This window comes from Phaseolus vulgaris, chromosome 3 (genome assembly GCF_000499845.2).
Source record: "Phaseolus vulgaris cultivar G19833 chromosome 3, P. vulgaris v2.0, whole genome shotgun sequence".
In the NCBI taxonomy this organism is placed as follows: domain Eukaryota; kingdom Viridiplantae; phylum Streptophyta; class Magnoliopsida; order Fabales; family Fabaceae; genus Phaseolus; species Phaseolus vulgaris.
In genome coordinates, this window is record NC_023757.2 from 51,342,680 (window position 1) to 51,364,724 (window position 22,045).

Here is a 22,045-nt window from a genome sequence, read left to right on the forward strand (position 1 = left end):
GATAGATATATTAATAAAATGATAGATATATTAAATAAGGGTAGAATAAGAAAAAATTTGTTTACACAAAAAATATTATAAATATATATATATATATAATAAACACTAAAAATATATGATATAATATGGGACAATTTTAAGATGAAATAAAAAGGATGAATGTTTTGCACTAAATTAAATTGTGCCTAATATACCATTAGACATTTAATTAGAATTAGGGATTTAATTAACATTAGACATTTAATTAGGGAGATGTTTGGGACAACCATGGCTGACTTGTTGATTCTGTGTTCCTTGCAATTGCCGTCCTTTGTCTCTCTACAATGCCTTTGACCTTTTGCCATATAGCACCACCCTCTCTTCCACCAACACGCTTCTTCCTCTGCACCCACAACCACCCTCACAATTCCACCTTCCCCACGTTACCCTTCTCTTCTCACACCCTTTTCCACCCAACTCATTACACCGCCACCCTCACTTCCCTCTCAACATTTCCCACCATCTCTACACACTTCTCGTGATTTCCGCTTCTGGGCACCTTTTTTTTTCAACGCTTTCTATTCTCGTCCAAACTCCTGCGCTCTTTCCGTTTGGGTTCTCCTTCTCTCACAATTCTGTTCCAGAAAATGTCAGACATACGTAAAATGTGATCAGGGGATTGGAGCCGTGTTTTCGCCACGTTGTGAGGACTAATCTCTTATGCGTGAGTCAACTGCACGAGGTTTTAGGAATTGTGTTGTTGGGTCTCATGTTTTCTTTTTCTCGGTGGTTTTTGGATCATGGGTTTTGAGGCTTGTCACCTTCTGATCCCTTATTCAAGACCAGCCCTTTGCACTTGAGTTTCCGAATGTTTGGAATTTTCCAAGATCTAAATGAGTTAAAAAGTGTTATCTTTCAAGGACCACTGTGATGGAACCGAGAGCCCCATTAGAGAGTTCTTCCAATTTTGACTCTTTAATGTTGGATTCATCATCACGTAGAAGTACCCTGTCCACTCAGTCCAGGAGTTCTGGTGTTAACAACTCCACCAGGGAAGTGAGTTTTGGCTACTCGGGATCCAAGGCTGCGATGTATGGGTCAAAGGGTGCTGATTCTGAGGCTCTCAGTATGTCTCAGAAGGAAATCAGTGATGAGGATGCAAGGTTGGTTTATGTTGATGATCCCGAGAAGACAAATGAAAGGCTTGAATTTGCAGGGAATTCGATTCTTACTGGAAAGTACTCCATCCTCACCTTTCTTCCAAGGAATTTGTTTGAACAGTTTCATAGAGTTGCTTATATTTACTTCCTTGCAATTGCCATTCTTAATCAGCTCCCTCAGTTAGCTGTTTTTGGGAGGGGTGTTTCCATTTTGCCATTGGCCTTTGTGCTTCTGGTTACTGCTGTGAAGGATGCATTTGAGGACTGGAGGAGGCACAGGTCAGACAAAGTTGAGAACAACAGGCTAGGATTGGTTTTGGTTAATGATAAGTTTGTAGAGAAGAAATGGAAGCATATTAGAGTTGGGGAAGTTATTCAAATCAGAGCAAATGAAACCATTCCTTGTGATGTTGTGTTGCTCTCGACTAGTGACCCCACTGGGGTTGCTTATGTACAGACTCTTAATCTGGATGGAGAGTCTAATTTGAAAACTAGGTATGCAAAGCAAGAGACTCAATCTAAGTTGCCAGAAAAGGAGAAATTAAATCTGTTGATTAAGTGTGAGAAACCCAATAGGAATATATATGGGTTTCACGGTAATATAGAAGTTGATGGAAAGAGGTTGTCTCTTGGATCCTCTAACATTGTCCTTAGAGGCTGTGAGCTCAAGAATACTAATTGGGCACTGGGAGTTGCCGTGTATTGTGGCACTGAGACCAAAGCCATGCTCAACAGCTCAGGAGCTCCATCCAAAAGGAGTCTTCTTGAGTCTCGCATGAACTCTGAGATCATTATGCTTTCTTTCTTTCTTATAGCTTTGTGTACAGTTACCTCAGTTTGTGCTGCTGTTTGGTTAAAGCGCCACAAGGATGAGTTGAATCTCTCGCCTTATTATAGGAAGCTGGATTTTTCAACGGGGGAAGAGGAAAACTATAAATATTATGGATGGGCACCGGAAATTGTTTTCACTTTTCTCATGTCAGTTATAGTGTATCAGGTTATGATCCCTATATCCTTGTACATTTCGATGGAGCTTGTCCGTGTTGGTCAGGCATACTTCATGATCGGAGACTCCAGAATGTATGATAAGGATACAAAGTCAAGATTTCAGTGCAGAGCTTTGAATATTAACGAAGATTTAGGCCAAATTAAATATGTCTTTTCTGACAAAACTGGCACACTGACTGAGAACAAGATGGAGTTTCAATGCGCAAGCATCTTGGGGTTTGATTACAGTTCAACGGCAGCCAGTCTTGAGAATGAGCAAGTTGAATACTCTGTTCAAGGTTCATTTCTATCTTCAAATGTTTGTCTGTTCAAGTACAATTTTACATAAGTGCTTTTATTTTTCTTTACATAATTAATAGGATATTTTATGTCATTTTTACTGTCAGCGGATGGGACGGTCTTTAAGCCAAAGATGAGGGTGAAAGTTAATCAAGAGCTTTTGCAATTATCAAAAAGTGGATTAACAAATGAAGAGGGAAAACAGATTTTTGATTTCTTTCTAGCATTGGCAGCCTGCAATACCATCGTGCCTCTTGTTGTTGACACATCTGACCCTATGGTCAAGCTGATAGATTACCAGGGGGAATCACCGGATGAACAAGCATTGACTTATGCTGCCGCTGCTTATGGTTTTATGCTTATTGAACGAACCTCAGGTCACATAGTCCTTGATATTCGTGGAGAAAGGCAAAGGTAAATTTAATTGCTTTTTCTTTTATAATAATTACAATCTGCTTCTTTTTCTTCTGCAGACAAACATGTTTTACATTGACAAACTGAAGTAATTTGGTGTTAATGGTTTACTAATAATAAATGTTGTTTCAGCTTACATAAAGATATTCTGAAATATTTATATTGTTGGACTCTTATGTATGTCATGATAAAATCTATATAGTTGTTGATAATGCAGTTAATTCTTTCATGTCTTCTAGTGATCCTTCCTCCCTGGATATGTAGTGATTTAGTGTACGATGCTTTCCTGTGTAATGAGGTTCCATAGCTATCTACTTCTAATGAATATTTCTATTATTGGTCATGCAGGTTCAATGTCTTAGGTTTGCATGAATTTGACAGTGATCGAAAAAGGATGTCAGTTATACTGGGGTACAGTGACAATTCTGTGAAACTTTTTGTTAAAGGGGCAGATACATCCATGCTTAGATTGATTGACAAATCATTGAACACAGACATACTACAAGCAACTAAAACCCATCTTCATTCTTATTCCTCTGTGGGTTTGAGGACACTTGTTATTGGGGTCCGGGACTTAGATGCTTCAGAATTTGAGCAATGGCACACTGCCTTTGAGGTAGCAAGTACTGCTTTGATGGGTAGGGCAGCTTTGCTTCGCAAGGTCTCTATCAATATAGAGAGGGATCTCTGCATATTGGGTGCAACTGCTATTGAAGATAAGCTGCAGCAAGGTGTGCCAGAATCTATTGAGTCTCTAAGGACTGCAGGTATTAAAGTATGGGTCTTGACTGGGGACAAACAGGAAACTGCCATATCTATTGGATACTCCTCTAAGCTCCTAACGAGCAACATGATTCAAATTATAATCAATACCAACAATAGAGATTCATGTAGAAGACGTTTACAAGATGCCCTTGTCATGTCTAGACAACACATGCCTGTGCCCGGGGTTACTCCCAATTCAGAAGGAAGTTCAGGATCCGTTTCAACTCTAGCCTTGATTGTTGATGGTACCAGCCTTGTTTATATTCTTGACAATGAGCTTGAAGAAGAAGTAAGTGACCTTAAATTTGTAATGTGTTTTTAGAGTGTATTCTTTGCTTATACGTGCTGACTTAGCTCAATTCTATTGACTCCAGTTCTTTCAACTTGCAATTAGATGTTCTGTTGTTCTCTGTTGTCGAGTGGCTCCACTACAGAAGGCTGGGATTGTTGCCCTTGTGAAGCATAGGACAGATGACATGACGCTGGCCATTGGAGATGGTATGAAATCTTCTATATAATTGTTTCAGATTGTCAATTACCTTCAAGAGAAAGAAAATTAATAAGGATACCAAAGAAAAAGAAAAGGAACTTACTGAAAAAACTATGTTTATTATGACTTTGTTGTAGGTGCTAATGATGTATCGATGATCCAAATGGCTGATATTGGAGTTGGAATCAGTGGACAGGAAGGTCGGCAAGCTGTAATGGCTTCAGATTTTGCAATGGGGCAGTTTAGGTTTTTAGTGCCTCTCTTATTGATACATGGCCATTGGAATTACCAACGACTGGGTTACATGATAATATACAACTTTTACAGAAATGCTATCTTTGTTCTTGTCCTATTTTGGTAAGTTAAAATTCAGAAAATGAATATAATTAATTACACGATTTCTGCATATAACTTTGAATTTGTGTATGCCACAAGTCACCTTTTTTTTTTTTTTTTCTATATATAAAAAGATTTCTTAGTTCTTGATGTTGGAACTGAGGTACTTCTGAGCATATACTTCATCAAATTCACTTCTTGATCTGTATAAAAAATGAAAAGTTCTTTTTATATTGTATAGTATGGTGGTTTTTAATCTGTGCAAAGATTTACGCATCCAAATTTTGACATCTTAATTTTGCTTTGTGTCTGTTTTCCAGGTATGTGCTCTTTACTGCCTCCACATTGACAACTGCTATAAATGAATGGAGCAGCATGCTATACTCAATAGTCTACACTGCGGTGCCAACTATTGTTGTTGGTATTCTTGACAAGGATCTTAGTAAAAGGACTCTCCTAAAGAATCCTCAGCTTTATGGGTCTGGGCTGAGACATGAGGCCTACAACAAAAAACTGTTTTGGTTGACAATGGCCGATACTCTGTGGCAAAGCATTGCTGTCTTCTTCACTCCCCTTATCGCATATTGGGGAACCAGTGTAGACGTAGCAAGCATAGGTGATCTTTGGACTCTTGCAGTAGTTATTTTGGTTAATTTGCATCTGGCCATGGATGTCATCAGGTGGAATTGGATTACTCATGCAGCCATTTGGGGCTCTATTGTTGCAACTTTCATATGTGTCGTGGTTATTGATGCTATACCAGCCTTTCCTGGTTACTGGTATGTGCTATCTTTTCCTGATCTCTCCCTTTGAATTTTTATGCAAATAGTTTAATGTAGTAGTACCATCGTATTATCATAACATGCATGAAAAGGATAAACAGATTTGTTTATTCTGTTGTATACATTATTAGTTTTTTCCATTTGATGGGTCACTTGATTTTCTTCTGTGTTTCTGTACTGTGTCTCCATTTTTCATGACTTATAGTCCATCTTAGAACCAAACCATTGTATGACTGCAGATTGGAATAAAAAATGGAAACAAAAACATGTTTGATTCTAAAGGAAAAGTAGTTTTTTTACCTTTTATGTCACAGGTAACTTAATCCACAGATTATACCTCAGCTTAATTTTACTTTACCTTAGTAAGAACATATTTAAGTAGATGTTTAGGGATTAGGGAGAGTTATATTTCTGGTACTCTAAAAACAATCCAGTTCTAATAAACTCTTAATAACTGCTGAATGCTAGTTATAGTCTATAGTTGTTGGACAGTTAATTAAACATCTTGCAATTGTAAATCCCAAGCATGCAAATACTTATTTTTCTTCCTTTAGATTCTTTTCACACAATCAACTGCTGCTTTTGACACTGATCAAGACATAGTACTGTAAATTTAGCCAAAAATATCCTTAACTTACAGCTACTTTTATTTTGTCTCTTTTAACACTATATTGATTACTCTTAATTATATGAAAGGGTATTGTTGAAAAATAGCTTAAAAACTAAAATGACCCTTATTTTGGAACTAAAACAAAATTATTATTATTTTAGAATGGAGGGAGTGTGTTTTAAGAGACAACACAGATTGTCATTAATTAAATTTATTAGAAATCACAAAATTTTGTGAGTCTGACATCTTATTTAATGAGTCTCATTTATGATTTTGTAGTTTTATAGTATTTGAGAATGTGTTGTTAGCTCTTCTTCTATGTTACTGTAAACCTACACTAAGTTTTCCTCTGGATGAGTTCCTTCTTGCCCTTCAATCATATGATTCAGAAGCCTTTGCAGCATCATTTCTGTATATACAATCTGACATTTAGGAGTGTTCAAAAATTTCTGCAGGGCTATCTTTGATATTGCAGGCACTGCATTGTTCTGGTTATGTTTGCTTGGAATTGTAATAGCCGCATTACTTCCCAGACTAGTTGTAAAATATCTTTACCAGTATTATTTTCCCAGTGATATTCAGATTTCAAGAGAAATTGAGAAGTTTTGGAATCCAAGAGACAATGGAGGAGGGCAGATAGAAATGCTTCCTGTTTCAGATGGCCAACCAAGATAGCACATGTTAGCTTGTTTCCCTTTACACAATATCATTTCTTTTGTAAAGTTACATATTCTTTTAGGCTAAGTCACAGCATTTCTGTTGGTTGTCAGATTTCATTGTTTCTATCCGAAGGATGGAGTTTTTGTTCAGAGGCTTCTTTTATTGTTACTTCTTTGTGTTGATAAATTAGCTTGTTGTAAATTAACAATATTATAGCAGATAAAATACAAAGGTTGATTACATGTTATAATTTATATTTTTACTTCAAGAGTTTAGTTCATTTCCTGCATGATGATGTTTGTTTTCCCCCTTAAGCTTGCTTGGTCCAATTTTGTTCTTCTGCAAGACTTCATGTTTTCTTAAATTATAATAAAATTACATCTTTTATAAAAATCTATGAATTACCCTTTTATGAAAAAGGGTGACTTGTTACTTACTTTTGAAGTGTACAAAAATTATCTAGAAATTGAGCTTCTAATCTATTAAGAAACACTTTTTTGATTTTTATTTTAGTTAGATGTAATAATATGTTCATAGATTAAAATGAACTGAAACAAAATTTTATGAAAATGCTTCTATGAACAAGTTTATATATTTAATTCTTGAAAAAAAATCATTTTATTTTATTTTCTTTATTTGTTTTTTCTAAACCCTGCAAGTTTATTCAAATATATGTTAAGGATAACATGAAGAAGGTGCATAATTTTTCTTGGTGCTTGAAATTGAAAAATGTTAAGGATAACATGACACTTACATGGTATGTTATGAGACTTAGATATGCCTCTTAAATGATGTGTTTGTATTGGACATATGTATAGTATCGGACACCAATATTTATAAGACACTTGTAAGACACGTATCGGTGAAGTATTTAATTCAAAAAAATATTTGTTGGATTTTTGACAATTTTAGTATAGTTTTAACACAATTTTAAAAAGAAAAAATACATTAATTTTCTAAAAGTTCTAACTTATTGTATAAATTTTTATTATGATTATAAAAAGTAAAAAACAAATCATTTTGAATTAGTCATGATAAACATATTTCCCAAAAAAATAAATGAAATATACTTATGTACATAAATCTATCGTGTTAATTTATATAATTCATAATTATATAATATATAAATTCGAGTTCTACATTTAAAAAGAGAAATTATAAGTATCACGGTCTCCGTTCTACTGAACAAATTATTTATGGAAAAAAAATCACTATTGTGACATTTGTCATGGTTTTATGTTTCTTGAGAAGGACTAGTTTGACAAGTGGTCATCCACCTAAAAGATAAAAGGAAAAAAACAGAAAACAGCACAAAAGTCACAAGTTGGTCCAAATCTATTGTTTTAACAATAAATGGTGCAAAGAGTTCTTCCAAAAGGACATAAAGAAGCACTTGTCTTTTCTACCTTTTGTGGTGCCTTTATTAGTTATTTAGGTAACCTTTTGAAACAGACATTTTCAGTTTTCTTATGAATTAAACAATCTTCTTTGTCAAGATATGCCAATTGTTAGAAAATGGGAGAATTCTATCAACATTTATCAATAATAATTATCACACACCCCATAAATTTTGAAGATACATGTTTGTCTTTTTTTTATATTGTTAATAAAATAATATTTATATTTTTTACAACTTTTAAATAAATGATACTTTTACGCCCCTTGTGTTTTAATAAAATGAATTTTATCTTCTTTATTTTATTTAAAAACAACATACTCAGCAATTTCTAAAGAAAAATTATAAATTATACATTTTTAATAAAAATTTAATTGTTTAATTATTATATATTGAAAGTGCGACATCAGTTATAATGTTACTAACCTATAGATTATCTCATAAAAATATATTTTGGAGAAAAATATTTTAATATATAAATAAATAAATAGCTATAAAATATATGATTAAAGCTATTAAATGGTTATTATATTATTTTAACACAAAGGCAATTTTTTATTTTAAAAATAAGTGTGTAATACAATTTTTTTGTACTGAAACACGTTTCAAGTTACTAGGTTATAAAATAATCTCACTTGTTATAGTATAACTATTGTTAGTCAAATTAGTTTTTGCAGTTGATGAGTGTTGAACACGAATTTTTAAACACGGAGTAATCATCTTATGAATATGAAAGAAACAAAAATTGTATGTAATGAGTTTTTATCTATTTTTCATTCTAAATCTTCTTTAGCGCAAACTCATCTATAAAAATGATAATTTAGTTACAGTATGTTAAGTATTTTTAATAATATCTTATAATTAAATTAGATTTTTACTTCTTGAGTCCATCTAAAATAAATTAATAACAAAACTTCAGAAAATTTACATAAAAAGTGTAATTTTACGGAAATAGGTAATTTATTTTATTTTATTTTGAATATAGGTAAGTTGTGTTAATAAGACACGACTTCTCCACACTAAAATTGAGTAAAGCTGAAATGAATTTATTTTGACGAATATGAAGTCGTATGAAGGTGGAACGACTTTGATTACACATTAAAGTCGTATAGGGTTAAGACGAATATAATTGATATTTAAGTGAAGTCATGGAAAAAAAAACGATTTTAGTTCATTGAATTATTTAAGAAATTTGTTCAAACTAAAGTCGTATGATGGTACCACAATTTCTTAATAGTTCTTCAATTATATCATGGATCGACATGAGGAAGAAAAATGTGGTAAAATTAGTAACAACTTAAGATGAAATGTCTCTCACAAATATGACATTTTTATTGGTGTTGAGAAATGTGTATATTTCATATATTTTCATATGCCAACATTTTGAGTTTTGATTTGAGCCAATGGCGCAAGACGTTCCAATGTCATTCTTCCCCGTTTTCATGGTTTTCTCTATAATGATGTGTTTGGATGCTCATTCTTAAATTACGCAAATAAGAATGAATAAGAGCTTGTTGAAGAAAGAGAAGAGGAAACAATAAGAATAAAAACAAGAAGCATGATAAAGAAGAATAAAGAAGGAGATTCCATGAAGACTAACAAGAAGAAGACTCCAAGCTTTGGAATAGGAAATTAGAGGACTTATATTTGAGTAATTTCTTAGTTTTTAGATGAACTTAAGAGAAGTAAGAACTTCATATGTTAAACTTGAGAGGAGAGACGTTGGATAAAATTAATGTCTCTTGAAAGTTAGATGTGTCTTATAGAGCTTCTAACTACCACATGTCACTTTCACAGTAACATGTGATAGTTTGACTCTTTCACTTTCATTCAAGTTTTTAAGAGTCATTTTGTGTTCATTGAGAGTAGATCGTGTTTTACATGTGTGACTTCTCCAAAAATTATCATTGTTTTTCACATAAAATCATTATATCGGTTAGATTCAAGGAATTACTACTCACGTGTATTCTTTAATTTCAAGGGATTAAGATGTGGTAGCTTTGTTTAGCGGAGTTAACTTTTGATTAATAAAGTTAATTATTTTTTGTTGTCTCTTCCACTCCTAGGACAAAAACTCTTTGTATATAGGTGTCTCCATAATTTGTAAACACAAATACACTTGAAGATTGATTGAAATTACTAGTTGTGAGTTTTGTGAGAGTTTAAGATTTATCTTCTCTTATGTTTGTTCTTATCTTAAAGAAGTTTTTATGAAGTGGTGAATCTCTTTACAATTATTCCTTAGTTATTAAATTATAAATAACGTATTGTGAGTCTTGTCTTTGTATATTTGTTATAGAAATAAGAAGATGAATAAGAATCATTATCAGTGTCTTTACGTGCAAAAATAATTTATAATAATAATAATAGCAGTAATACTTATTAAGAAATAAAAAAATTTATAAAAATTATAATAGAAATACATTGTGCATAAATAAATAAAAAAATCACCTTTCATCCCCTGTGCAGGTTAGGATATGTCTCCCAAAAGTACTTTATGATATAAAAGAAAGATAGGCATAGTCTAAAATCTTAAAAGGGTAACTCCAATATACCATTTAGCTCTTCTTTTCTTTTTTTGGCAAATAAAACAGATTGGTTCCCATGGTTGTGGGTTATGTTGTACCATCTTAAGACACTTTTTGGGTCCTAAGTGAATGGGTTGGGTACGAGGGAAGCATGTCCCAAGATAGAGATTCTGCAATAAAGCTTTTTGGAGCAGATATTCAAAACACTCATATTCCCATTAAGCCTACTACTCCATTCACAGATTTACACTCATTGACTCAGATTCAGCCTCTGCCTCAACCCATCATCATCATCATGGTCATGCCATTCAACCCTTCTTCTCTACTCTTTCATTTTCCATCTCCTGATTTCTTCCTCCTTCTCCCGTGCTGCTCTTTTCTTGTGAAAAAATTTCAGTAAGGTTCATGCTAAAGTTTGCATTTTTAAACTCACAAAAAGGCTGAATCTTTATTTGCCTTACTCAAATGGGTATATGAAAGCTATACATGATTTATTTTTTGTTTGTTTAAATGGTAGAAAACTCTTTTTTCTTGCACCTAGATGTATTCTTCCTATTGCAAGCTTAGATTTGTATAATGAATATTTGGATGTGGTCCACATGCCCATTAGCCCCCAAAATATTGTGAGCCAGATTTCTGAAGATTTTTTACTTTATTATTTTGTTTGGAAAAAAAAAGTAGTTAGTGAAATGAGTGGATAGCATTGTTTTTAGCCATGTGAAAAAGGGTGGAGGAAAACCAAGAAAGACACTGAAGGAAATTTTTAAAAGGGATAGATGGTGAATAATATTTCTGAGACTTTTGGTCTTTAATTGAGTCTAATGATACTGTGTGGGATCTATGAATCTGACTCCACCTAATGGAATACGACTTTTGTTGTTTTTATAAAGGTGCTGAATGAGGCTGAATTTTGTTATAGGGAGTGACAAAATAGATTAAATAAAATCAGTTTTTGATTTTCTGGTGATACAGTAAATATAAGCTGTGGAATTTGATTTGAATTTTGTATTGGATTCTAATTTTAACTTGGACTTCATGATTAACGAGTAATTAACATTATGCAGTTTAAATGGGCCAACTTTGTAGGTTGTGTTATAACAACTGTAGCAATGGAATATGGATAGATAATTGGTGAATGGAGATTCTTATTCTTGGGTTATTTTAGAAGTTGAATGTTGATGGCATTTTCAAATTCCTATGTCCCATTTTTCATCTAATGCTTATCTTATTGCTGGAGGTTAACCATGAAATAAATACTGAGATGTTATTAGTGAGTGGCAGTTTGTGATATTATATTCTATATTGGAATGCATACTTTGTGCCAGTCCTTACATTCTGTAACAGAGTTAGTAGTAGCACCTTTGGTCTTAACTCTTAATGCAAGTTGTCTGTTTCATGTATTCCTAGTTGACACAAAAATGGTCCTTAATTGCAGAATGGACTTGAAGAATCAACTAATTATGAAGTGGATGTTCCTTTGAATGAAGAAGTTTCTAGCAAACTGACTGAGCCTCAAGAAGATGGTAGTGATACTCCAAGAAACATATGTAAAAATCCTTCACTGAAACTGGTGACCAAAGTAGTTCATAGGACTAATGACCACAGGAATCCTAAAAGAAATATTGATGAAGAAAAAGTTTTGAAGAAGCCAGACAAGGTCCTGCAATGTCCTCGCTGCAATAGTTTGGAAACAAAGTTTTGCTACTTCAACAATTACAATGTTAACCAACCTAGACATTTCTGTAAAAATTGCCAAAGGTATTGGACTGCTGGAGGGGCAATTAGAAATGTTCCTGTTGGGGCTGGTAAGCGTAAGAACAAGCACTCAGCTCTGCTGTATTGTCAGAAACCTGTGACTCCTGATGGTGCATCTGCCATCCAGACACATTCCAGTGCTTCTAGTGATGATATGATTCTCTCATCCAATGAACTCTCTGTGACTTCAAGACCTATCAAAGAAAGGGAGGAAACTCCTCTTAGTGAATCCTTAGAAACTGTTTTGAGTCTCAATGGCCAAAGAAAATTTGATGTGGACTTTTCCACTATCAAAGATGATGGTGAGGACCCTTCAAGCAACTCTATTAGATCTGATGAGATAGAGCAGGTTGGTTTGGCACAACACTCTAATGGTTTAATTCCCTTACATCCATTTCATTATCATTCTGTCCCTTCATGGTCTTATCAATGGAATCCATGCTGGAATGTGAAGGAGTTTAGGTCCAGTAGCACTAGTTCTAGTCTTCCTTACACAGGTTCTCCAACCATGATGGCAGTTTCTGGCTTCTCCATACCAACAGTAATGCTACCTGCAGCACCTTATTCGTATTCAGGTTTCATGTCAAGCTTAGCTGGTCAAAAGGAAGAGTCTTCATTGATTGGATCTGCATTTAGTGGCATCTCATTGTCTTCATCTTCTGTTAGCATCAGTACTAGTTCTGGTGATAGATCCCCAACCTTGGGAAAGCATTCTAGAGATGGAAGCACACCGAAGGAAGCTGCAATGAAACAGAATCTTTGGGTGCCTAAGACTGTTAGAATTAATGGCCCAGAAGAGGCTGCAAACAGTTCTATATGGACAACTTTGGGAAGAAAATCTGATCAGAGCAAAATCATTATAAAAGGAAGTGTCTTCAAATCGTTTGAATCTAAGACAAGTGCTGATCATAATCAAATTCGAAGGACAAACCCTGCTGCTTTCTCACGCTCTGAATCTTTTCAGGAAAGCTTGTGAAGTCCTGTGTTTTTGTTCTAATTGTATGTTGTGATCAGACCAACCATGTCAAATTGGCATTTCTTGTTAGATGAGGCATAGAAGATTTCTAAAATTCCATTTCTCTACCTGGGATGGTTCCATGTATTGATGTTAAAGAAGACATGTATTCAGCAGCAGTAATTAGTCAATAAGAATCTCAAGCTTGTGTCACCATTTACTTCATGGTAAAATAAGAGTCATGAGATGAACATGAAAAACCTGACTGAGGTATGATATTTAGGCTTCAAAATAGATGCAATCAAGACATAGTCCTGTGAATTGATTCTCTTTCATGGATTCTTCATCTTTTTTTATCATTGTCTAGTCAATATTTGGTTAGAAATTTTGGTGTCATTGACATCTGTGTACTGTTTTCAGACTTTTGAGGAATGTATTTTACTGTTTCTATCTTGAGAGTTGATTGTACCAAAAAGGGAACTGCTTTAGCAAATTTTCTTTCTTCAAGTCTTATATATAGATAAAGTAAAAATCATGCAATTCATGGAAATCTCAATTGCACAAGGTAAAACATAGACAATTGCTTCAAGACATCAGTGCATACTTTATGTTCCGGTATGATCAAAATATTGTTTTATGTCATTTAGGAGTCGAGGTGAATAACAATTTAATACACTTTTCTCCCTTAATCCACTAAGGCGTCTTTTAAAGACAAAACCGTGATGAAACTCAAAAACTTCAAAGCAGACAATACCTTAAATGCGGTGATTGATCCTAATGATGTTATCTCAACGGGCTTGAGGTCGGAACATTAACCTTATTAACATTATCTATGAAGATTGTAAATTCTTTCTCATATTGCTTAGGAGTCTAAGTCAAAACCCGAAATGGATGGAGCTCAAAAACTACAAAGTGGACAATACTAAGCATAATACTTTTTATTTTTCACATCTTTATCATATCATAGTTGTTGTTTGTGATGAGTATGATGAAGCATGATATGCTGCCAAAACATTTTGGTACTTTTATTTTTTTTCCTGGGATTGCAATGGGTTTGTCCACACTATAATGAATGCGTAGTGAATAATTTCTGAACCTCACATTTATAGTAAAAGACATTGCTTATATAATGCAAAAATATAAGTTTTCTCTTTTGCTCTGGTTTTCTTTCCCTACTAAATAAATAATGTACTTATTTCATATCAATAATAGCATGAAATTCTTTATTGTCTTCATCATACGTGATATGATTTGAATATCTAATTTCATATGTTCCATAGTTTAAACATTGTAGGAATAATTTTCAAGATCACTTCAACTTTTCCATTAGAGGACTTATAAAAGATAATATATCAGCCACGGTTATGTTGTAGTTTAAAATAATACATAGAAAAGTAAATTTATAATACTACCAATAAAACTGAAATCATTTTAAGTTTGGTGAAAAGTCCAGTATCAATATCACGCAATAGAATGAAAAAGTGGAGATTTTTTTTTTCTAATTATCTTGCTCATATGGGTATTATTATTAGCAACAGAGGTACTATGTACCTTTATATATTAAAAAATATTAATAATAATGGTTATATAATAAAATATAGTGAGTGATTACATGAAAAAACTATTTGTTGTGGTTTTGAAGTGTATGTTAGTTTTAGAATTTCCATTATAAAAATTTGTGTTCAAGATTAACATAGACTAATGATTTGAAACTCTAACCAAATTTACACCTCAGCATTTTAGTTTCCTTGGTTCATATAAAAATCATAATTAATAATATTACTTTCTATGTTTCTTTTATATATAAAAATTTTCTAAGATAGTGGTTAAAGTAGGTGGAAGTTTTTATTATGTTAAAATGAAGAATTTTTATTTGAAAAAGAATAAAATAATCCAAAAATAAATTTTAAAAAATAATAATTAATCGTTATATTAATTAAATTAAATATTAATTTAGAGATTACAAAATTATTCCTATACAAAAGTCGTTTCTATTATTAATAAAAAAAATAGTTTCTAGATTGGTATCTAAATTAACTATCTAAGTTTTAACTACTAATATTTAAATTTTAAACTAATCTCTACAATAGTTAAAACCTAAGTAGCCAATGGTTAAATACTTATTTAAAAACTATTTTATAAAATTTTATTAATAATAGAAATTACTTTAAATATTAATAACTTTTTAGTTTATAAAATGATTTTCAATTTAGTCAAAAATAATTAATTATTTTAATTTTTAAAATTAGTTTTTTTAGTAATTTTAATGATATAAAATATTAAAAAGAAAATTGATTGAATGTATAATTTTCACCTTTATTATTCCAAAGTATAGGCAAAACTCTTTTACATTTGTTGAATTGAACAGCAGGTTAAACCACACCTCTGCACATCAAAATGTAGAGCAACCCAGAAAGAAGCACAGGGAAAGAAAGAAGAACACCTTTGTGCAGTGAATTAGATTCTTGCATTTCTTCTTCTACAATGGTTTCTAACTTCATAAAACTTGATCGTCTTCGATGATGAGATTTTAGAATGGTTGGTGCAACTTCACCTAAATAGGGCATGGATTTTGCCTTTCTCATCATCATTCAAGTAAGTGCAAATTGAAGAATGGTTGCAGAAAATGGAGAAAAGAAAAACTAGGAAGAAGAAGATAGTAAAATGATATTAAAGTGAATGAGTTGAATATTGTTGACAATTTGGAAGGTTTAAATATATATAGGTTAGGGTGTTAACTTCAGATAATCTAAATATAGTTTTAGACTTAAAAAAAAAAGACATTATTAAGGTTCAATAACAAAGAAAGTAACTTACAGATAATCTATTTTAAATATTTGGTGGCATTGGTAAAAATAAGACTCTACAATGTGGAATTCTCAAAAGGATTCTTTAATTAGTGTGATATTTTAAAGAAAAATTAAATAAAATATGATGACGAAAAATTAGGTTAAAGGATGAAAATAAAAGATCAAAAAGCTAAATTGAAAATTCAAATTAAATTTGGAAAATGAAATTACAAATTTATTTAATTAAATTATTCACTCTAAAACTTGGTTTCATAAATACCCAAAAGTATGAAAATATTAAAAAAAGTATTATAGAAATGTGATTGTAAAGAGCTTAATTATGCAAAATAAAATCAGATGAGATGTTGTATATAAAATTCAAGATAGGTATGCCTACTTATTGGACTTTTCACTATACTAGAACATCCCATTTACACATAAAGTCTATGTAAAAATAAAAATATTTCAAGTAGATAAAAGAGAAAGCCTTCATTTTCATACCTTTCCCATATATATATATTTATTTTTTCTTTTAATTTTAGCAATACCATTATGACTAAAATAGAAATTTATTTCATTTTCAAGTGGTGGTAGTGGTGGATAGTGATTGAAGTACGCTTTGTGGTGTTTTTACAGGTGATGATTGTGTTTTTGTTCGCTTATTTATTTTGGAACCCACAAAATTCAGAAAAAATAACAATGTCCAAAAATGAAGTATAAAACTTAAAAAAAATATCTTCATATTGGAGAATGTCAAATAAAATGAATTTTTTCGCTCTCATACACTCTCAAATGATGAAATTGTTTTCTCTCACATACTCTGATTGGAAGGAAAATATGGAGTGCGGGTGCAAATTAAATTATTTAAAAATTATGAAGATATAATTTATTTAGGGTTATTTAATTTTTTTTTTAATGAAACTGGCTTACACATTGGACTTGGAAGGGAAATATAATATGTGATGGGGGAGTGTAGATGAAATTATTTAAAGATAAAATTCTAATTTATTTAGGGTTATTTATTTATTTAAAAAAAATTAAAATAGATTTTTATAATTAATATGGAAGTAATGAGGAAATTTATGGAGGTGAAGTGAGAATTTGTGAAGACAAATTCTTTTATATCATTACTATTTAACACTTATAAATTTAGTTAAAAATTAATTAATTAAAAATATTTTAAGACAATAATTAATATAATAGAATTTTAGGAAAAGACATTTATTGTATTTCTGTCTTACCTCTTTTCTCTTTCACTGTTCTTGTTGGTCCTGTGTTGCCTCAGTTTCCCCTTCTTAACTTCAACCTCTCTCTTTCTCTCTCTCTCTCTCTCTCTCACTCTGCACTCGAAGCTTCTTGCAACGATGAACGCACAAATCATTGGTTCGTTTTCTTCTTCCAGTTTCTTTCTCTTACGCCCCTTTTCTTTGCTTTAGCAACCCAGCGTAATCTTTTTTAACCTTTGTTTTTTGTTTATGTCCATAACACTCAATTAGTTAACCTTTGACGAGTTTAAAATGCGTACCCACTAAAACAACGAAAAAGAAGTTACTTTTATTTCCATTTCATGCTTTTCTTTTCATAAGTTTTAACATTGATGGGTACCCACTAACATTGTGGTTATCTTGTGCAATATTGAAGACCCCTTGCAGGGAGATTTTCCGGAAGTGATAGAGGAGTATTTGGAACATGGGTGTATGAAATGTATTGCCTTCAATCGTCGTGGTACACTTCTTGCTGGTAATTCTCTCACATTCCCTTTTAACAAAGAACATTTTTTTTTCAGTTATTTTGATATTTTTACTTTCAATTTTATGGTATTCTTCTTTGCCCTGGGACATATTCTTCACCCACCATACTGAAAAACAGTTTTTGAAATCTTTTTGATAAAATAATTTTGGAAAATTTAAAAAGAAAACACAATTAAATACAACCTAGGTCTGTCCGTTTTGCTTTGCTGTTTTTCTGGCAATTGATGATACTTTGTGACAGGAATTATGATTACTTTACCAATTTATAATCGGTCGTGTACTGGAACAACGTGGTATGATATGGATGATGTGGTTTGGTTTTATTGGTTTTTAGAATGTCTTGATTATTGTGTATATGTATGTGTTAAGTTGGTATGCGCTTTAAGCAGTGTGTGATTTGGTTGAGTGGGGAATAGTCGTTTTTTTTATTGAAACTAGTATGTTGATTCATGTATTCACTTGAGTTGAATTAGTCCCTGTGAATGATGTATCGAAATGGCTTGCAAGTTTGTAATTGAAGCTTATCCTGTAAACCCTAAACCCTAAGTCATAGGTTAATGGAAAACATGGATATTGCAACTTTACCTTGTGCAAACAGTCAATCCTTTGACAATAAGGCAGAAGAGATTCAGAGATAGAGTTGTTGTAGACTTGGAGATATGCCTTGTTTGAGTTGATGATTTATGGATTATGGTGGCAGTTATCACATGTTTCCGGTCATTATGGTCTAGAAAGGAAGATATATTGCTTTCGCTAGTGCTAATTATTTGAAGAATTTTGGTTTGTGGGTATGCAGAATGTTGTTGGGACAAATCTGTACATATATGCTGAGTGTGTGGGGAGATTGTCTCAGCAGTATTGGCACCCAATGGGGTCTAGTGGAACCATGGAAGGTTGCACAATAAGAGCATCACCACATTCATACTGAGTATATCTTTCTAATCTATGCAGTAGTTTCTTGTTTTGATGCATAAACTTACATTGCATAGCATGTGCCTATTTTTATTTTGAATGTTTTGTCTATAAATATAATAACAAATTAATTTTATGAATTATTAATTGGAGCTATTATACATTATCAACTTTCTCAACTCTTGCTTTGACCAATTAAATCAGTTGGGTGCAATGACGGAAGTTGTGTTATCTGGGATTTCGAAACCCGGGGCATTGCTAAAGAGCTCCGAGATAATGATTGTTCATCTCCAATAACCAGTGTATGTTGGTCGAAGTGTGGTAACCGAATTCTTGTATCTGCTGCTGACAAGTCACTTTCACTGTGGGATGTTATGAGTGGCAAGAGAATAACAAGAATAGTTTTACAACAAACGCCTCTGCATGCTCGTCTTCATCCGGGTTCCTCTAAACCATCTGTTTGCTTGGCATGCCCTCTCTCATGTGCTCCTATGATTGTTGACTTGAACACAGGAAATACAACTTCTCTTAAAGTTTCTGTCTTGGAGATATCTAATAATGGAGCAACCCCTGCCTCACGTAATAAGTGTGCCGATGGAATTACCTCCTTCTCACCAACTGCTGCGTGTTTTAGTAAGAATGGAAACCTGGTTTATGTCGGAAACTCAAAGGGGGAAATTCTTATAATTAACTATATAGATAATGAGGTGCGTGCCATGGTTCCTATTCCTGGTGGTTCTGTAGTGAAGAACATTGTGTTCAGCAGGAATGGACAATATCTTTTAACAAACTCAAATGATCGAATAATTAGGATCTATGAAAATCTTCTACCTCTGAAAGATGAAGTTAGAGCACTTGACGATCTGAATGAGAACCTCAATGATCTAGATGGTGTTGAGAAGTTGAAGGCTGTAGGGTCAAAATGCTTAATTTTGTTCCGGGAGCTTCAAGATTTAATCACGAAGGTTCACTGGAAAGCACCCTGCTTCAGTGGTGATGGTGAGTGGGTTGTTGGTGGTTCTGCTAGCAAAGGAGAGCACAAGATTTACATATGGGACAGAGTTGGGCGTCTTGTCAAAATCCTTGAAGGACCTAAGGAAGCCATTATTGATTTAGCATGGCATCCTGTACGTCCTATTGTTGTATCTGTTTCTTTGAATGGCATAGTTTATATCTGGGCTAAAGATTACACAGAGAACTGGAGTGCTTTTGCTCCTGATTTTAAAGAGCTCGAGGAAAATGAGGAGTATGTGGAGCGAGAAGATGAATTTGATTTGATTCCTGAGACTGAGAAGGTAAGGTAGTGTTAGATAGTCATGCTGGTCTTCTTTATATTTCCCTGTTAAATTTTAGTCTTAAGTTCACATTTTTTTAGGTAAAAGAATCGGATGTTAATGAAGATGACGAAGTTGACATTGTAACCGTGGAGAAAGATCCTGGTTTCAGTGACTCTGAAATGTCTGAAGAAGAGTTATGTTTCCTGCCAGCAACTCCCACTTGTGATGCCCCTGAACAGATGGACAAGTTCATAGAAAGTTCTTCCAAGTTGGTGGATAGCAATAACTCAGGATCCCCACTTTCGGAAGAGGCTGGACCAAATGAACATACTATGAATCATAACTCAAGTCCTCTTGAAGGTAATGTCAAGCCTTACACTATGTGCTAGAAGCTAAGTATTTGGATTCTTAAGAAATCTGATTTTTCAAATGAAGAAAATGAAGTATTGAACCCCCCAATTTCTAACTCAGTCAGCAAATTTATTTCAAGGAACCTTTTAGTATTGGTTTCTTCCTTGTGTTTCAAGCAAATTTACTGAATTTCACATGTCAAATATACATAGGGCATAATTGGTTTTCAATGTACATTCAAAAAGTAAAACTGAAAACTTCATGTTTGGTTTTCAATTGTATTTTATTGTAAACTGAGTTGTCTCAATTTTGCATTGAAACTTGTTTGAAATGGACTAAAGGAGAGTTACTTTTGCAAAATGAAGATCATTCAACCTTAAGTATGCAAACTTTTAGTCCAAACATTCACATAGACTCTGATTGCCTGTTACTGAAAGAAGGTTTATATTGTGTGTGCAATTGTTACATAGTCTTTAGAATTGCTTTGCAGATGATGCTTGGGGAACACGAACTAAAAGAAAGAGGAAACCTTCAGAGAAGGTGTTGGAGTTGCAGGCTGAAAAATTGAAGAAACCCTCAAAATCTAGCAAACCATCAAAATTCAAAACTAAATCTTTGGTTGATGAGGATGGTAGTAATGGTTTTTATGGGGATGAGTTTTCTGATGAATAATGGCCTATTGCAAATTCATGCATGTAAAAGCATATTTTACTATAATTTCTTGTCTTTTGCTTTTGATATGAAAAATGATGCTTGGACAACCTTCTGTTAATGGACATCTAGAGAGAGATAGAAGTGTAGATATGATATGGAGAGAACTGAAACTTGATTTGTTCCTTAGATTACATGCATCTGAAGGTTAAAATTTAAACCTTTCTCAAGTTCTTTTTTATTTTTTTTAAAGAATGGTAGGTTAGCAAATTGATGAGTTTGTTAAGATAAAAACTAAAATGATCATATGTAAATTAGTATTTTTCTTTATTTTATATAATTTCTCCAGACTGATTTTTTTTAATTAAACTTCATAATAAATAAATATTTTTAAATATATAAATTATACTATAATTAAATTTATTCATAAATAGATTCAATTAAATATATAAATTATGGTTTTTAATTATGATAAATAATTTTTATTGTGATATAGAATTGTAGTAAATTCATTAGAAATAATTAAAATTTAATTTAGAAATAAAGATGAAAATGATAGGTTAGAAAACAAGTCATTAAAAAGGAGTAATAATATCTTAATACTCTAATAAATTTATACAACCATTATTTTCTTTTTCTTTCTTTTTACAATTGTAAAGATTTATTTTTTAAATATTATATTATCCTTGAAAACAAGTTGTGAGGTTGTTGTTTGGAATGTCAAGTTAATCATAAAAACAAATAAAGAGTGAGTTTAGATTACTTATAAATAATCTTTTTAGACTAATTGTTTGAAGAATTAAATTACTAAATATATAAAAGGAATATAAAATTAAAATAAACTAAATGGTCAATTTATAAGATTCAAATAAAAGTATTTATAATGTGTTTAAATTCGTTGTTTATTTTAAATTTGAAAATCTTATAATGTATAAGTTATAGATCTAAAAACTGATAAAAAAAATTGTACTCTCATTTTAAAATTATTGAAGTAAACTTACTTAAGTCATTGCCTTGTATTTTACTCTTAATTATTGATTTTGTTTCCTCAAATGTTCCCATTTGACCCTTTTCTTGTATTTGATCCTTTTTTTTAGATGAAGATTTGGGTGAATATTGATATGGAACTTCATGGTGTGTTACCTTTGGCATTATAATACTATAAAATTCTCCTTCGAAGAACACCTTATTCACATC

The 22,045-nt window shown here is 32.3% G+C and overlaps 3 protein-coding genes across 3 annotated transcripts; all 3 read left to right on the forward strand.

The window, feature by feature from the left end:
• Positions 1-216: 216 nt before the first annotated feature.
• Positions 217-6,737, forward strand: LOC137808583 (phospholipid-transporting ATPase 1-like). The gene is made up of 7 exons (XM_068609761.1): positions 217-2,425; positions 2,534-2,840; positions 3,189-3,894; positions 3,980-4,103; positions 4,233-4,452; positions 4,752-5,210; positions 6,279-6,737. Exons 1-7 carry the CDS (start codon positions 910-912, stop codon positions 6,496-6,498), a joined length of 3,552 nt encoding a protein of 1,183 aa, XP_068465862.1. The 5' UTR covers positions 217-909; the 3' UTR covers positions 6,499-6,737.
• A 3,680-nt stretch (positions 6,738-10,417) lies between these two features.
• LOC137808584 (cyclic dof factor 1-like) lies at positions 10,418-13,567 on the forward strand. Its single transcript, XM_068609762.1, has 2 exons — positions 10,418-10,705; positions 11,843-13,567. Exons 1-2 carry the CDS (start codon positions 10,559-10,561, stop codon positions 13,136-13,138), a joined length of 1,443 nt encoding a protein of 480 aa, XP_068465863.1. The 5' UTR covers positions 10,418-10,558; the 3' UTR covers positions 13,139-13,567.
• Positions 13,568-17,135: 3,568 nt separating this feature from the next.
• Positions 17,136-20,958, forward strand: LOC137808585 (protein RBL-like). The gene is made up of 5 exons (XM_068609763.1): positions 17,136-17,289; positions 17,548-17,646; positions 18,774-19,864; positions 19,945-20,206; positions 20,688-20,958. The coding sequence occupies exons 1-5, from the start codon at positions 17,271-17,273 to the stop codon at positions 20,867-20,869; spliced, it is 1,653 nt and encodes a 550-aa protein (XP_068465864.1). The 5' UTR covers positions 17,136-17,270; the 3' UTR covers positions 20,870-20,958.
• Positions 20,959-22,045: the final 1,087 nt, after the last annotated feature.

What these genes read in the sequence shown, in the direction of transcription:
- LOC137808585 (XM_068609763.1), top strand. An exon ending in TCGTGGTACACTTCTTGCTG is followed by an intron (nt 17,647 to 18,773) that starts GTAATTCTCTCA and finishes CAATTAAATCAG; the next exon opens with TTGGGTGCAATGACGGAAGT. An exon ending in TGATTCCTGAGACTGAGAAG is followed by an intron (nt 19,865 to 19,944) that starts GTAAGGTAGTGT and finishes ACATTTTTTTAG; the next exon opens with GTAAAAGAATCGGATGTTAA.
- LOC137808583 (XM_068609761.1), top strand. Translation starts at nt 910, where the DNA reads ATGGAACCGAGAGCCCCATTAGAGAGTTCTTCCAATTTTGACTCTTTA. An exon ending in TTTGTTCTTGTCCTATTTTG is followed by an intron (nt 4,453 to 4,751) that starts GTAAGTTAAAAT and finishes TCTGTTTTCCAG; the next exon opens with GTATGTGCTCTTTACTGCCT. An exon ending in CCAGCCTTTCCTGGTTACTG is followed by an intron (nt 5,211 to 6,278) that starts GTATGTGCTATC and finishes AAATTTCTGCAG; the next exon opens with GGCTATCTTTGATATTGCAG.
- LOC137808584 (XM_068609762.1), top strand. Translation starts at nt 10,559, where the DNA reads ATGTCCCAAGATAGAGATTCTGCAATAAAGCTTTTTGGAGCAGATATT. An exon ending in AACCCATCATCATCATCATG is followed by an intron (nt 10,706 to 11,842) that starts GTCATGCCATTC and finishes CCTTAATTGCAG; the next exon opens with AATGGACTTGAAGAATCAAC.